The sequence below is a fragment of the Molothrus ater genome, chromosome Z (assembly GCF_012460135.2).
Source record: "Molothrus ater isolate BHLD 08-10-18 breed brown headed cowbird chromosome Z, BPBGC_Mater_1.1, whole genome shotgun sequence".
Taxonomy (NCBI): Eukaryota; Metazoa; Chordata; class Aves; order Passeriformes; family Icteridae; genus Molothrus; species Molothrus ater.
Genome location: NC_050511.2, coordinates 1,594,802 through 1,610,429, shown reverse-complemented (window position 1 = coordinate 1,610,429; position 15,628 = coordinate 1,594,802). Strand labels below are relative to the sequence as shown.

The following is a 15,628-nucleotide window of genomic DNA, read 5'->3' as shown; positions in this document are numbered from 1 at the left end:
CCTAAAACTAAACCACACAACTAAGAAAGCTGGGCCAGCTGAAGCTGAGCCTTTTCGAGAACAACATGAAGAGCTCCTTGTTGCAGTGCTGGTCCTTTGTGATAAGTCTCCTCAAGGAAACAAGTGTTCATAGTCACAGCAATCCCAGCTGTGGGTGCTTGCCCTGCCTGCCCGAGCAGAGCTGGCGGTGGCAGCGCCACAGCCAAGGGGTTGGCAGAAGGCAGGTTAGAGACAGATCATCATTTTGGTTTGATTTTCTGCAGTGTCAGTGGGAGTTATTACACTAAATTAATTCTCAGGGCTGCAGGTCCCCAGAGGACAATACCAACCCAGCAGTTTGTTCCTGGCAGGGCTCAGCTGGCCTAACGAATTACGGTGCGCAAGCAGAGTGCACAGATTGTCCACATGTGCTGCTGGCTGTGCCTTCCAGCTGGGACATCGCTCCCCTTATCTTGTGTTTGCCATCCTGCATCAGCAGAGTTCTTAACTTGCACTTAGATGTGCTGTTGGTGTACTGGAGCTGGACAGAAGGGCCACAAGAGCAAGAGGAGAGAGAGGTGTGATGGGTGACGCAAGGTTGCCTGGCTTGGTGACCAGCAGTGGACACCAGGAAGAGGGTGAGAGGAGCAAGCAATACTGCTTTCCAGCAGTGCTCTCCTCTTCTTAATGGTTGGACTTGATGATCTTGAAGTTACTTTCCCTTATAAGTATTGAATGGCTGCAATAAAGTGTCTAAGAGCCGTCCCCAGGCTGAACAACCCCAACTCTCTAAGCCTTTTCTCATAGGAGAGATGTTCCAGAACACTCTGAGCAATTTTTGATTCTCCTCCTGGGACACCTTGGTCATCTTCACAGAATCCTAGAATAGCTGGGTTTGGGAGGAAGTTTAAGGATCATCCTGTTCCACTCCCCTGCCATGGGCCGGGATGCCTTCCACTATCCCAAGTTGCTCCCAGCCCCATCCAGCCTGGCCTTGGACACTTGCAGGGATCCAGGGACAGCCACAGCTGCTCTGGGCAACCTGTGCCTTGGCCTGCCCACCCTCCCAGGAAGAATTTCTTCCTAACATCTGATCTAAATCTCCCCTTTTTAAGTTTGAAACCATTCCCCCTTGTCCTATCCCTGTCTGCCTGTGTAAAAAGTAAAAGTGTAAAGCACTCTTTAAGTACTGGAAGTCAGCAGTGAGGTATCCATGGACCCTCTTTTCTCCAGGTGAACATCCCCAGTTTCCCCATCCTGTCTCCAGACGTCAGAGCATCTCAGTGGCCTCTTCTGGACTCAGTCCAGCAGGTCCATGTCTTTGATATTCCTTGTATTGGTGTTGCTTTGGTAGCTGGTGGTGTGATTTATTTCTTTCTACCCAACATGTGAGGAAGGTCTTCATTGTGTGTGCAGGCATGGGGTGTAGGATGGGTCACAGAGAAAGAATGCAAGAGCCATCTCCAGGGCAGACAGCCAGACAGATGGACAACAAAACACCTCATCAGTGTTTCACCAACCTCAAGGTGGCTTTTGGCAGAGGACTGCTCTCAGCATCTCCCCTTTGGCTGTGAGGAAACTGAGGTGGGAAGGTGGAAAGAGTCTGTAGCTGGACCTTCCCCTACCACAGACCTTGCAGTGAGCCTGTGGCCACCAGATGCTCCTGTGTGTGAGCCCTGGCGCCCTTGAGCCTGCCCTGCAGGGCTTCTCTCTCAGTGTCACACAGTGCAAAACACTGCTGACTACGTGATGCTATTTCAGCCAGCCAGAATTGAGGGAAGGAAATAGAGCGGCAGGTTCCTCTGCACTAGGAAACCGATCTGTTCTTGAAATGGCTTTCTCTTTGGTGGAGTGTTTCCGGCACGGCTCCTCGGCACTGGAAATGGATTTATCCATCTACACCTTGTTTTCCAGCGTGAGCTCAGGGAGGTGTTGTCAGCAGTTGGCTGCTGGAGTGAATAGAGGTGAAATAACTTATTTCTTTCCATCCTCAAGTATAAATGTGCCACTGTCTTGGAGTGAGCACCCAGGGCTTCGTGCTGCAGGTTGCTCCCCAAAGTATCTAGCAACTGAGCTCAGAGATAAGGGTCAGCTCAGGTTGATACTTTCAGTGGGTATAAATGAAAGGCTTTATGGCACCCACTGTCTCATACTGTGCCATTCAATGAAACCTGGCCCATTTGAAGAAGCCCAGCAGCACTTCAGTGGTGTGGTGGCATGGTTTGAGTGGTGACTTTCAGTTTTTGGCCATGGCAAGTAGCCACCCTCTCAGAAGAAGAGCATCTTCCACCCACTCCTTCTCCCTGCAAGCCCAAGCTGGGGACGTTGGCCCCGGGGACCTGGGAGGGAGCACCAAGCTGAAGCTCTGCAGGGCCTCCTGGCATGGTTAGTGTGTGAAGAAGTTGCCAGCTTAAGTTGTTTGGGCTCTTGTTGCAGAAACAATATTTCTGTCTGACCCCAGTTAGCAACTGATGTTTGCAAAATAAAGAAGTCAAGGCACTGGAAATACTTTCCATTCCGGCTCTTGTCTCAGCCCAAAATATTAGTATTAAAAATATTGCATCTATTATATGCAGCTAATATCTCTGCTGGCACATAAATCACCCAGGGATTTTTCATCTCGTATTAAAAAAAAAAAAAAAAAGTAACTGTGCTCTATTTTTGGTTATTTGTTAACTGTTTTGTTTCCATTTATTCCTATCACAGCCACAGCAGTCTGTCTCTAAGGGACCATCTGTGGGAAAGAGAGTCCTTAGATTTATTCAGAAGGTGCCGGGGTCATTGACAGGCATGAAGGCGCTGGGTCTCTGCTCTTTCTCTGATAATGTCTTTATTTAGCGTGACAGCCTCCAGGGCACGAGTGGACAACAGGCCTCTTTCTTTCCTTTAAACTAACATTGCTCCAGCCATTCCCAGCATTGTGCAGATGCTGTGGATCTTCCTAATTTCCTGGTTAAAGCTGGGGGTGCAGGTCCCCAAGCAGCAAGGACCAGCAGCTACGTGACAACAGAGCTGCAGAAGGTGGCCCAGATCTGTGCCTCCCCCCAGGCAGTGTGTTCCCGTCCAAACAGACAAGTGAAAACTCATCCAAGAGAAATTAAGCTTTGGGAGTGAATCAGACCCTGGCACAGCTTAGCAATTCTGTGGGAGTGTTAGGGGTAGCATGAGAGAGGACGCAGGAGTGGGGTCAGGAGCAGAGAGCTCTCTTGTTGAAGGTGACCCTGCTCATTGCAGAGGGGGTTGGCTAAATGGCCTGTAAAAGGCCCCTTCCATCTCAAACCATCTATAATTCTATGAACTCCTCTTTTGACAGTGGGACAGAGTTAAGTAAACATTCAGGAAACAGCTTAGGATTGTCACCGGGTTGCAATAAATCAATTTCCGGATCAATCCTGGCTCCCAAATCTCTACATTAAATGCTATAGGCTGCTGCATCTCATTTAAAGGAGAGGCAGAAACAATTTTAATTTAATGTGTATGATAAAGGATTCTGGCACACCTAAGTCCAAAGCATCTCTGCAGCTTGGGTTGATGTTTTACTGGATCCCTGTGTCGGAAGTAATTGCTTGCCATTGACTTTGGGTCATCTCATATGTCTGGACAGCTGTCAGGAGATCCTGTCAAATCTTGCCTTAGCTCCTACAGGAAAGACATTTATTTCTTCACTAGAAAGCACTGGTATAAATAGGATATGGAAAAAAAAAACAACCCTAGGATGTCTCCTTGCTGCAGGTCAAAGAGGCACAGGGGTCTAAAGGAAGACAGCTGAGCACAAAGGCAGCAGGTGGGGGCTCATTGTACTATTTAGGATGTGTCTTGGGGGACAGACCACAGAGGATGGTGGTGGGCTGTGTCTGTGCATCTTGGCGTGGGTTTAAAGTTTATATCTCTTGGAGGATTATCAGATCTCGGGTTAACTGATCAGCCTGGGTGTATTTTTAAAGGAGGCAGCCTGGAGTCTGAAGTATAAGCTCTTTTATTGCGAAGTAGTAAAAGATGATTCCATATTCATTCAAGCCACATTCTTAACAGTAGTACAGGATCTGTTTGTGTTTGGGAAACATTGTGTACTGTGGTCGTGTCTTAATTTAAACTGTTTTGTCTAAACTGGACTCAGTTCCTTGTCACTGTGTTTTCCGATGGCTTTTATGTAATTTTTGCAATCTTGTTTACAGTACGCTGAGAATCCAACAACGTAATTCCAAGTAATGTAGCTTTCAAAGAGAGTAATTTCCAAGCAATTTCTACATGAAATCGCAGCAGTGATTTCTACACCAGCCACAGCAGTGAGCCTTGAAGTCCAGGAGGTGCCTTCCTAGCTGGTTGCCTGCTCTATGCAGCAAGGGCCTCTATCTTGACATCACTCATGATTTGTGGGAGATCCAGCAAAGCATTAAAAGAGCTGTTTCAGAGCTATCTCACATGCCATCTGTACTTGGGATATCTTTCCCAAGCTGCTGTTGCAAAACAGCTCCTTAAATTCCTCCTGAAGATTCATTTCCATGAAGCTTGGAAGAAAATAGCTGACTCAGGCAGCCCGTGCAGCCAAGCATTGCAGAGTGTGAGGGCTGTCCCTGGGCTTCAGCAGCAGTGATGTTTGCTTTTCAGTGCTTTTGAGTCCATCCCAAGGGGTCTTGTGCCATGTCCCCTCAGCCCAGCAGTGCTCTCTCTGCTCCTGCAACACAGTCTGCAGGCTGGTGGGCCTGTGGATGGGGTGGGAGGAGATGGTCATTCATCCACATGCTTGTGAGTCAGTGGGAATTTTGGATGTAAAGACACAGAATCACACTAATACAATAGTTCAGGTTCAAAGGGACCTTTAAAGCTCATCCAGTCCCATCCCCTGCCATGGTTAGGGGCATCTTCCTCTAGACCACAGTTGCTCAGAGCCCTGTCCAATCTGGCCTTGAGTGTTTCTGGGTGTAGGGCATCCACCAACTCTCTGAGCAGCCTGTGCTGGTGTTTTGCAACCATCATAATGAAAGTCAGTGCTACCATGTTGGTTTATAGTGAATCTAATTATGCTCTAGAGGACCAAATGAAATCATCTCTAGGAAAGGGAGATGTGGTGTCCAGGCCCAAAGGAAAGGTTGTCAGCTGTGATTATACCTCAGGACCAAGGTGGTGACAAAGAGCGTTGTGCCCATGCAGGCAACTCACATGAGGGTTTCATAATGCTTTTCCCAGCAGCCAGAGACTGTGAGCCTCATCACAAACATCTCTCCCCTCACAGCATTGTTTTGCTTGGCTGTGCTTGTCTTCTGGCATTCACTGTATGTTTGTAAAGATGCATACGTGTAAGACTTAAACTATGCACTTCATCTCAGCTGTTCAAAGATGGTTTCAAATCTTGATCACCACCATTTTGACAGGTGGACTTTCTACACTTCCAAGATGCCGTGTCTGTCCAGATGATGTGGGCTCAGTCTAGCAGTTGGGGTGGTCTCAACCTCCGATGACAGAAAGGCATGAAAGAAGTGTGAATAATTTCGTTTTTGTTTTCAGGAGTGAACATGACATCTTGTTCCCTTCTCATCTGAGAAAAATGCAAACAAAAATGAAACTGTAGCCAAGTGAAACCAGTTTGAGAGAGAAAGCCAAAGGGAAAATACAACACAAATCCTGTGTTCTTCATCCTTGGAGCTGGTGGTTATTGCTTTCTGTGGGGTTTAGAAGTTTTTGATTAAACTGTGTGGAACCATCAAGCTTATTCAAGTGTTTCCCATTCTCAGCCATAGCTAGGATAGAAATGGCTGAGGTTGGGCTGTGATGCTCCCTGCATCAAAACAGTGCTGAATTACCATTATCCATGCATATGAAACATCAGAGTGCTTTTCATGGAGGTAGTCTTGCTGAAGAGTACTTCTGGGGGAAGTCAGGCCTCTAAAATAGAAATTCAGACCTTTTTCTTTATTATATATCAGTAAAAAAATATTCCCCAGACCTCTTGGTACCTACCTCTTGGTAGTTTTAGGTGCAATAAAATTCCATCCCATCCTAACTGGGATCCTTCAGTCCCTCCAGTTTGAACCACAACATCTCTTAAAGGCTCAAAGTCAGTGATGATGGATATTCCTGACCACAGCAGTACTGCCATGCCGAAATCTCTCCAGCAGTGCCTGCTTTGGGATACCAGTCCAATTGTTTGTGGTCTGGCTGGAATATGCTTAGTTCAGAAAGACTAGGCCTGGAGACATGAGTTTGTTCAGGGGATGTTTCAGAGGATTTTGCTTTTTCCTGCCCTTTCCCTCTTCAGGCTTTCCTAGGCAGCTAGCTAGTACAGCCAGAAATAACCCACATGCTAAATTGAGAATTTTACTCTTTTGGTGGTGACTCTAAGAGGGGCCCTTCTTAATTTCCCTCCTTTAATGGAAAATTGTGTTGAGATTTTCAGAAAGAAGGTGAGAGAGGTGGCCTGACATCCCACAAGGAGCGTCACCAGTCCTCCATTTGCAGGAGAAGCTGCTGAGTTCCTTGGGGATGCTCTGTTCCCAAGCCTTGAGGGGTGTCATGGATAAGAGGGATCTGGGGTCATTTTGGGAATTGAAGGTCCCACAGAGTCCATTCCTGCAGTAGATCCTGGAAGTGTTCCAGGCCAGGCTGGATGGGGCTTGGAGCACCCTGATGTAGTGTAAGGTGTCCCTTCCATGGCAGGGAGGTGGAACTGAGTGATATTTAAGGTCCCTTCCAAAACAAACATTCAATGATTCTGTGATCTTAATCCATCCTTTGCAATAGTGGTTGTTACTTAGTTGCAGGCATTTTAATAGTAAAGCTGATCATGAGATACTTCCAAGAGTTAGCATTATATTCCTGATCCTCACACAGAGATGAGACCCTGCCCAAGCAGACAAAAGGGTGCAGAGAAACTTCCTGTCTGTCAAATGCAGTGAGGAATGTGTTCATTGAAGCACCAGAAGGATGCAAGGAGTGGAGAAGGTTACCTGAGTGTCTCCAAGTCCATTTTAGCTATTAATTACTGGCCCTGGCTATGCCCACCAGGTATTCTGCTCTGCACAAAAGCAGGACTAAATGAGAATTTCAGCTCTGCAAGGGGCTTATGGTGTCCTGGAGGGTTTGTGGCATGAGGAAGTGGGCTGAGATTGAGGGCATTTATCCAGGCAGGTTCTCCAAAGTAGGAACCAGCATTTGGACCTGGTCCCTCAGTGCCAGGATGGGATTTCAGTCTGTTTGGCCATACAAGGTCCTCTGTGTCATGGGGGTAAGTGTCTTAAATGCCACTGGAAATGTATAGAATCTCAGAATTGTTTAGGTGGGAGAAGACCTATTTGACCATAGCACTGTCCAGCCCACCACTGACCCATGTCCCCAGATGCCACATCCACACAGCTTTTAAATCTCTCTAGGGATGGTTCCTCCACCACTGCCCTGGGCAACTGTGCCAGGGTGTGACATCCTTTTCGATTAAGGAATTTTCCCAATATCCAATCTAAACCTCACCTGGCACAGCTTGAGGCTATTTCCTCTTGTCCTGTTCCTTGTTCCCTGAGAAAAGAGCCCAGTGCCCACCTGGCTGCATCCTCCTGTCAAAGCCAGAAGGTCCCTCCTGAGCCTTCTTTTCCCCAGGCTGAGCCACCTGAGCTCCCTCAGCTTCCCCTCATGAGACCAGTGCTCTTAAGTGCCTGCTCACCTCTCAGTTTTTGTAGGAATTGCTTGCCCAGATCTCTGTGCAGCCACCGGGAGAATGCAGCCCCACATTGTCCCCCAGCTCCCCACATGCCAGACAAATGGTGGGGGCTCTCAAAAGACTCATCTCACTCGTGGGGATATGGGCAAGGCTCTGACAGGACAGAGCAACTGTGTTTTAGACCACAGCTGTCCACGTGTCTAAAGTTATTTTCCCCAGACTTGTGCCTTCCTGCTCCTTTCCTTGGGAGCAAACGATGTAGTAAAAACTTACAGGAATCGTGTATTTCTGAGCATGTAGGCTGGTAATCACCGAGACAGCTGAAGCCTTACATTTGTTTGCGTAGGCTTCTCTGACAGAACAGACATTTGTCAGATCTAAATTCTGTTGAAAGGTATCTCATTTAGTTAATTAAATAAAAAAATGGGTGGAGAAACAATAGCAGAAGCAAGACCATCCTATTTCCAGCTTGGCAGCCCTGACTGTCTCCCCTTGGTTTTTAGTACTTTTGCAATTTCTTTGTGACTCTCAATGTCTCTTTAGTTTCCATTTTGTCTGATGGCCAAATCCCACTGAAGTCAGGGGGAGTTTTGGACTGAATTGGAATTTGGCCTTTGAAGTGAAAATAGTAATTTAATGTTAAATTGAGTCAAGAGATAAGAAACCATTGTACTGCCCAGATGCTTTTTCTTGTAGCTGAATTATGGTTCCCTGCAAGGCACTGCATCCTTATGGCTCAGGATGAGCAGAGGGGGACAGAGGAATGATTTCCCAGTAACTGCAGCATTTTTCTGGGGTGAATTCTTGCATTGCTTGGAGGTATTGCTGTGTAATTCAAGCTTCAGCTTCCTCCCTGGGTGGGAGGTGCATTTGGGTGCTTTCCTGGACTGGTTCCTTGGGCTCGGCACATCACCCCAAGGCACCATCTTGGGACATCACCTTAAGCTGCCATCTGAGCACCTACAGTGCTGCCCTTGAACAAGCACGAGGTTGTTTCCAACAACCCACAGTGGGAGTGTGGCTGGTCCCCATTTTGTCCTTTCCTGGGGCTCTCTGTGTCCCCAGCACCTTGGTGACACCTGAGAGCAAGCATGGGTCATCCCAGCCTCCCAGGCTTTGAGATGCTGTGCAGTCAAGTTTTAAGGTGTGAGGCCTGTTCTCCCTGCTTTGGCTCTTCTTTCCTGCAGATCCTATTTCTTCTTGGCTTTTCTTCTTCGCTGGGGTGTTGGGAAGATAAAAGCACACAACGAGACTTCGCCTGAAAGCTGGATGGTTGTCTAGACCCCTGACTGCTGCCAAGTCACAGACATTGCTCCTTGTTTGCCATTCTCCTTCCCTTGCCTTTTATTTCTTGCAATTTTTTTTCCCAAAACTCTTTTAACTCTGGTGTTTTCACCCTTTGGCCAGTGACTGCAGAGATTGGTCTGAGTTTGCTCTGCCCCTTGCCATGGGGACATCACCTTTCAGCTGTCCCCTGGAGGAGCAGGGCTGCCTGCTCTCCCCCATCCTATTGCAACAGCCCCAAAATGAACAATCTTGCACATTCCACATTGGCTTAAATAGGTGGGTTTTTTTTAATCTTACACCTTTTTTTCATTCATAGCCCTTAAACATTAAGGGTTAGGTTTATAATATGTCTTTAGAAAAAAACTATCCCTGTGTGCATGTCTTGCAGGAATTTATGGCCAAGTTTGGTTCCCAGCTCATTTCCAGGCATTTTCCCTTGCTTCTGAAATTATAGCTGTATCTTTGTGCAACTTATGTAATTTTTGTGTAATATTTACAAATCAAATAAAGTAGCAAGCTGACTGCCTATGAGCCAAGGCTTGAAATGCAACCAAACAGTTAAACTCAGATGTCTGAGAGAAGAACAAAACCACAGAAAGCAAAACTCTTGTACACTTGGCCCTGTGACGCCTTAGTACCAGATAAGGTTTTTAACTAACTTTTATTTTGACATTCCCCTTTTAATAAGCATTGCTCTTTACAAAGCGGTTTATGTGATTGCATTACTGAGAGGAAACAAAGAAATGCCAGGAAAACTTGATGTGGAGAATCTGTACTCATAAAATGCTTGTAGGCTCCAGCAAACAGGAAAGCTTTCCGCACCTCCGTTTTGGGTTTTTTTTTCCTTTTTTTTTTTTTAAATTCCCTGCCATTCAATTTGCAAGGGAAAAAAAAAAAAAGAAAAAGGAAAAAAAAACCCCAAAAACTACAGACTGAATATCTCAGAAAACCGGATCTGGTGGTCTGAGAGTAAACACACATTCCATCCAGTGCCATGAACAAGCCTGTTCGTCCTGCATTTGTTAAACATGAGCCCTCACTCTTTATGGTTAAAAGCCAGTTGGCCCCAGAAAATAGGTTTTGATTCCTGGGGATGCCAAGGAATACAGATTCCGTGGGCAGATGGCTTTGGCAGGCAGGGTTGGAGACTGCTGACCATTGAAGTGTATTTGTGAATGGTTGCTTCCTTCATCCAAGCTCCCTTAGCTGAGCAGTGCCAGTGATGAAAATAAAACTAATTGCTGTGGGATGGGTTTAAAGTAAACACTGCTATTTATCCAGATTGGGGTGGGGGTTTGGGATAAGGAGTGAGGCTGACCAGGGGTTTTATCATGGCTACAGAACCAATACAGGGACAAACCACTACGGTCCCCACAGCACTCAAAGTTTTTTCCTTGTTTTTGGGGCTGATACTGGGGAGATGTCCTGTGTCATCCTCTAGCACTGCTCCCAGCAGCCTTGTAAAGGCCAGGCATTACAACACCCCACGGGCTCTCAGAGCCAAGACCAATATCAAGGAGGCATCAGGCAGGGAATGCCAGCATGCTTAGGGTGGCCATGCTTAAGACCCAGCCCTGGAGAAGGCAGCCAGTGCCAGGACCATCTCCATCTTAGCTGCATCCTGGAGGATGGCATTCTGGCTCTGCCTTCTCCACTGGGGACAGCCACGCTGCAGCCTGTTTGGAAATCTGAGATGCCTGAGACTGCCAAAGCATTTCTTCCATTCAACTGTTGCTTTTTTGGGGATTTGCCATCTCGGCTACCGGTTACAGCCAGCACTCAGGGGCTTGCTCATTCTTTCTGAGATGTTGTAGTCTCTTGAGTAAACCCTTTGGAGGCAGTTCCTCCTCTCTGTGGCTGTTGGGTTTCCATGTTACCCATCTGGATCTCTGTGCACATAGGTCTCTCTCTGGAGGTTGTGGTCCTGGATGCCATGATCTCCATGCTGCCAAAGCCAAGTTTGGTCCTCTTTTCATCCATGCATGTGTCCCAGTGCTGAAGGATATGTATAAAATAAGGCCAAAGAAAACCATTTGGTGTTGGCAGATTACCAATTTACTTAGTATCTTGCTGCTTAGTTATTTTTTTCCACTTAGAAATCTTTGATACACTTAAACTAGCTCACTGCAAACTCATGCAGCAGTGTACCATGTTGGCAGGCAAGAGGAGAAAGTGATGCTGTAGGCCAGGTGTATTAGGAGCTCTAAAGCCTTCAGAAAAAAATATCTCCTGGCATTTCCTGCCCACCTGACTTGCTGCTGCTGTTTTTCCTGGTTAGTGTGGAAGTAACACAGAAACCTGAGAGAATTTAACACAAAAACCTGAGAGAATTTTTCCTGGGTACCAAAGTCATGTTGTCCAACTTCACAAAAACTTTCACCTGAAATATGACTGTCACTGAAAGAAATTTAGGGGCATGAATTGTTAGATGACAAGAAATTGCCTCCCCATTTTCGGTCCCCTGCCAAGGGCCAAGCTGTTTGGTGGAACAGCTGTGTTGGCCCAACAGAACCACGAAGGAATGAGTGAACTTCCTTTGACTTTCTTTTACATTTTTTTTTAAATACATTGTCATTCAGTTTGCAAAATAAAAAGCAAACTAAACAACCAAACCAAAAAACCTATTTGATTTCCAGCTAGCAGGAGTTAATTTTTTTTATTAAATATATATATTTTTTATATATATATATAATTTTTTTAAATTATTATTATATATTATTTTCTGTGGCCAGCTGACCTCTCAATGACTTCCTTTGGCTTTCCAGGCGACAGCAGAGGCTTCCCAGCGGGAACAAGTCTCAGCAGCACACGGATCATCAGCAGGGTGGCACCAAGCATAACAGGGACCACCAGAAACTCTACCAAGGAGGCCAGGCCCCTCACTCCTCGGGCAGGACGGGCCACCACGGCTACAGCCAGAACCGGAGATGGCACCACAACCAGAAGCACTCGCCCAACGACAAAGAAACGCACAGAAACGCCAAAGAGACTGAGAATTTGAAAATCGAGGACAGCCCCGCGTGCACGGCGCACGTCCCCGCGGAGGCGCCGCGAGGCCCCGAGGCCGTGGAGAAGCAGCCCCAGCAGACTGAGCCCGAGACCAAGCGGAAAGACAGCGCCCACGAGCGCCCTGGGGACAGGCCCAAGATCAACCTGCTTCAGTCTTCTAAAGACAGGCTGAGGAGGAGACTAAAAGAAAAGGTATTATTTCTTGGGTTGCTCTTTCTGTCAGGGGCTGGCCGATGGCCATCCTCTGTATAAAGGGTGGGGTGCGCTCAAGGGACGTTTCCCCCATTTTATCTTAATCCCCCAGTGTCAGCACTTCTCTTGAGGTGTCTTTGTGCTTCTTCAGGAGGCCTTTTATTGAAAGAATTGGGACTCTGAGCTTGAGTTCTTGGGTGAGGTTGCTACCAGCTTCAGTTGGACTGGAATCTCTCCCGTTTTCCATGGGGGAAGGCTGGTGCACACATGAGCTCCCTCCTGATCTGAAGAGCTCGGTCACGTCCCAAAAAACATGTAAAAAAGGCAAATTGTCTTTGCAAATACAGAGCTAAATCCCAAAACTTTGACTCCTGAGTGCTGAACAGTTGGACTCCGCTGCTTTAAAGCTGATATCCATTTATCTCTGCAATGAATTGAAACGCCCTTATCTCCCCCCTTCCTTCCAGCAACCCAACAATAACAAAAGTATTGCATGCAAGTGACGGAGGAGAAATCCTTTTTGGAAACAATATTCAGCCACAGATTTCTGAGGAATTTGGAGATGATATCTCCATTTGCCCCCTGTAAAACTCAGATTCTTTCTCTTGAGATTCTTTTGTCAGACTGTAAAAAGCATTCATGGGGTTATCTCTAATGAGATTTCCAAAATACAGAGCAAAAATAACCTGAACATATACAATTCCATGGGAGTGCATGCTGGAACTGTATACCTTTGAATGCATGAGCATTTACTATTTCTGGATGTGGCATGAGGGGGAGTAAGAGATTTTGTTATTTTTTTTTTTATGTTCTTTAAAGCAATGGAAGTATAGTAGAGACTTTCAGAGTATTCATTTTAGTGCTCTTCTCAGAAATTTAGAGTCTTGTAAGACTAAAAATCTCATCAGCACCCACTCTTGGGTGGGTGTTGTCAACAGAACCAGTCTCCTGATGGGAGGTTTGGACAACTCCCTTGGGGATTGGATTTGCTACAGGTTTGTATTACATAAGATTGAGCTGGAGGGGTAGAAGAGAAGACCAGAGCAAGCAGGATGCATGCCTAACACTGGGGAAAAAGGAGCAAACGTATAATAAAATGTTGAAAAGAATCAATAATTTTTGTGGTAATGATGGGAAGTGAAAAGTGTAACAGGCAAGAGATGGAAAAGTCAAGAATCTTTTCAATGCTGGGATCATATGACTTCTTTGAGCTCAATTTACATAATGAAGTGTATATATTAAAATATGTATTTGTATTTAGATATATCTATTTATATGTATATATTTTATATTAAATAAGTATATGAAATATATTTTTATGGGATTGTTGTCTGAAGATTTTGCAAACATCAGTGCACTTTCTAAAGAGAAACAAAAAAATGTCCATTATCACAGATGTCACAGACACCAGAAACTGGTCCAAGATGCCAAAGGCAGTCAGAGGTGATCAGACTTTGGCATCCTGGCTCAGGACCCTCAAGGACATTTTTTCCCTGAGCTGGGGGTGGGACTTTGGGATTGAGTGGTGTGGGAAATGGAGAAAGGGGACATTTCTGGGGCAGGCTGCATGCGCTTATGCTTTCCAATGCTGATGTTATACTACTGTGCCACTAAAAATTGCTTTGTCTTTTCTCTTTCTCTTTATGTCCTCCCAATCCCCTTACCCCTTTGCTGTTTGTGCAAGGACATGGGCTGATATATCTGTTTTTTCCTTGTGTAACAGACGCCTTGTCTTTCCCTTTTCACGGACCAGGACGAAGTAACGGTGGAAACCACCGACCCTGAAAAGAATAAAATGGACAAATTAATTGAAATTCTCAACAGCATGCGGAACAACAGCAGTGATGTTGACTCCAAGCTCACCACCTTCATGGAGGAGGCCCAGAACTCCACCAACTCTGAGGAGATGCTGGGGGAGATAGTCAAGACCATCTACCAGAAAGCGGTGACAGACCGCAGCTTTGCTTCCACAGCAGCCAAGCTCTGTGACAAAATGGCCCTTTTCATGGTGGAAGGAACCAAATTCCGGAGTCTGCTCCTCAACATGCTGCAGGTAACGAGATAAAGTTAGTTGTTCAGATGCCTGGAGCATCATCTCAATTGGTCTGACCAGTTATTTGGAGCTGAGCTGTTACCAAATTCCTCTTGAACCCAATCGATGAGTTCAAATTGCACCTGTTGTTTTGTCTGTGCACCTCTTCAGTGGTTACCGTAGATAATGTGACACTGAGGGCATTATAAAGGTACTCTTCATTCTCATTTCATGAACTCTACAAGAACTGTGGCATCTCACACAAGGGCCTATCTGAATAATGAGTCAGCTGCTTGAGGCAGCATTGCCATGGCATGAAAAGAAATGAACTGGGAGGGTCTCTCAGTGTAGGCTGTTAGAGTGGAGGGTCCATCTCAGCACCAACAGCACCAATACAAATCTCTGATGGTCTTAGACACCAGGCTGATACATGAGCAGGCTTTAGGCTGCACTACCTGTCTTGATTCTGCTTTCTGATTACAAACAAAACTGAAATAATTGCATATTTTCCCATTATTCTGGGTGACTTGTTTATTGATATGTGGAGAACTGGTTGGTTGTTCTGCTCCAAAACCATCAGTGACAGCAAAGTTGCAGAGGGGAGGAAAAGCAGCAGCTCTGATCACTGGTCCATGAGGTTAATGGTTGGACTTGGTGGTCTTGGAGATCTTTTCCAGCCTGGATGATTCTATGATAATGTTGGATGATAGAAAAAAGGGCTATCCTCAAGTGCCCATGGTCTGCTGGGAGGGAGTGTGTTTTACTCCAGTGCCACCATTAGATTGGACAGTTGTTTTCTGGGAGGGTGTCACATGCACCTCCAATTTTCTACCTCTGGAGAAAGAGTTGAAACAGTGAATTTCCATCCTCAGTTTAAGGTGCATTTCCACGTGGCTGTTCCCTCACACACCATCTGTGGGACATGCAGAGCTCACTTTTCATTTCTCTGCTCTCCATACAAGTCTGTTGTTCACCACCACTCCAGTTTTTGACTCATCTTCTCATTCTTCTTGCTGCTCTTGTTGGAGATGCTCTCTTGGATGCTGTGGCTGGCTGCCTGTACCTTGAGTTGGCATTGGGGCAACACAGCAAGCAGGGAAATAAGGAGTAAAATAGAATAGTGAAAATTGATATCAGATAATTCTGCAGATTGACTGGTCCAACTTTGCTTCTGTCATTGCTCTGCGTGCACATGAAACATAACAACTCTCCCCATGTCCACTCCCCCCTGCAAAGCCCTTGGCCAGCATACACATCTGCCTATTACCTGTACCAGGGGCTGATTTGTTCCAGATTAGTATTTCCAAAGGGAATATCAATCAGAATGAGGGAAATTGCAGACAGAATCAGTCACAGAATAAGCAGCAAGGGGCTGGAGGGAGCTCCAAACCTGCTGTGCATCCCTTTCTTCCCATATCAGGTCACTCTTGCATCTTTCCCTGTTAGGCTGAGCAATCTAAGAAATCCAGAATAAAGCCCAG

The 15,628-nt window shown here is 46.1% G+C and overlaps 1 protein-coding gene across 4 annotated transcripts in view; it reads left to right on the top strand.

Moving 5' to 3' along the window:
* Window positions 1-15,628, top strand: part of CTIF (cap binding complex dependent translation initiation factor) — a 146,960-nt gene that overhangs the window by 91,042 nt on the left and 40,290 nt on the right. For 3 of the 4 annotated variants that reach the window (XM_036403457.1, XM_036403455.1, XM_036403456.2), the window contains 2 exons: window positions 11,680-12,115; window positions 13,839-14,168. In XM_036403457.1, the coding sequence (XP_036259350.1) occupies window positions 11,680-12,115; window positions 13,839-14,168 (766 nt within the window). The remainder of the gene's footprint in view (window positions 1-11,679; window positions 12,116-13,838; window positions 14,169-15,628) is intronic. The other variant, XM_036403458.1, reaches the window with a different exon arrangement.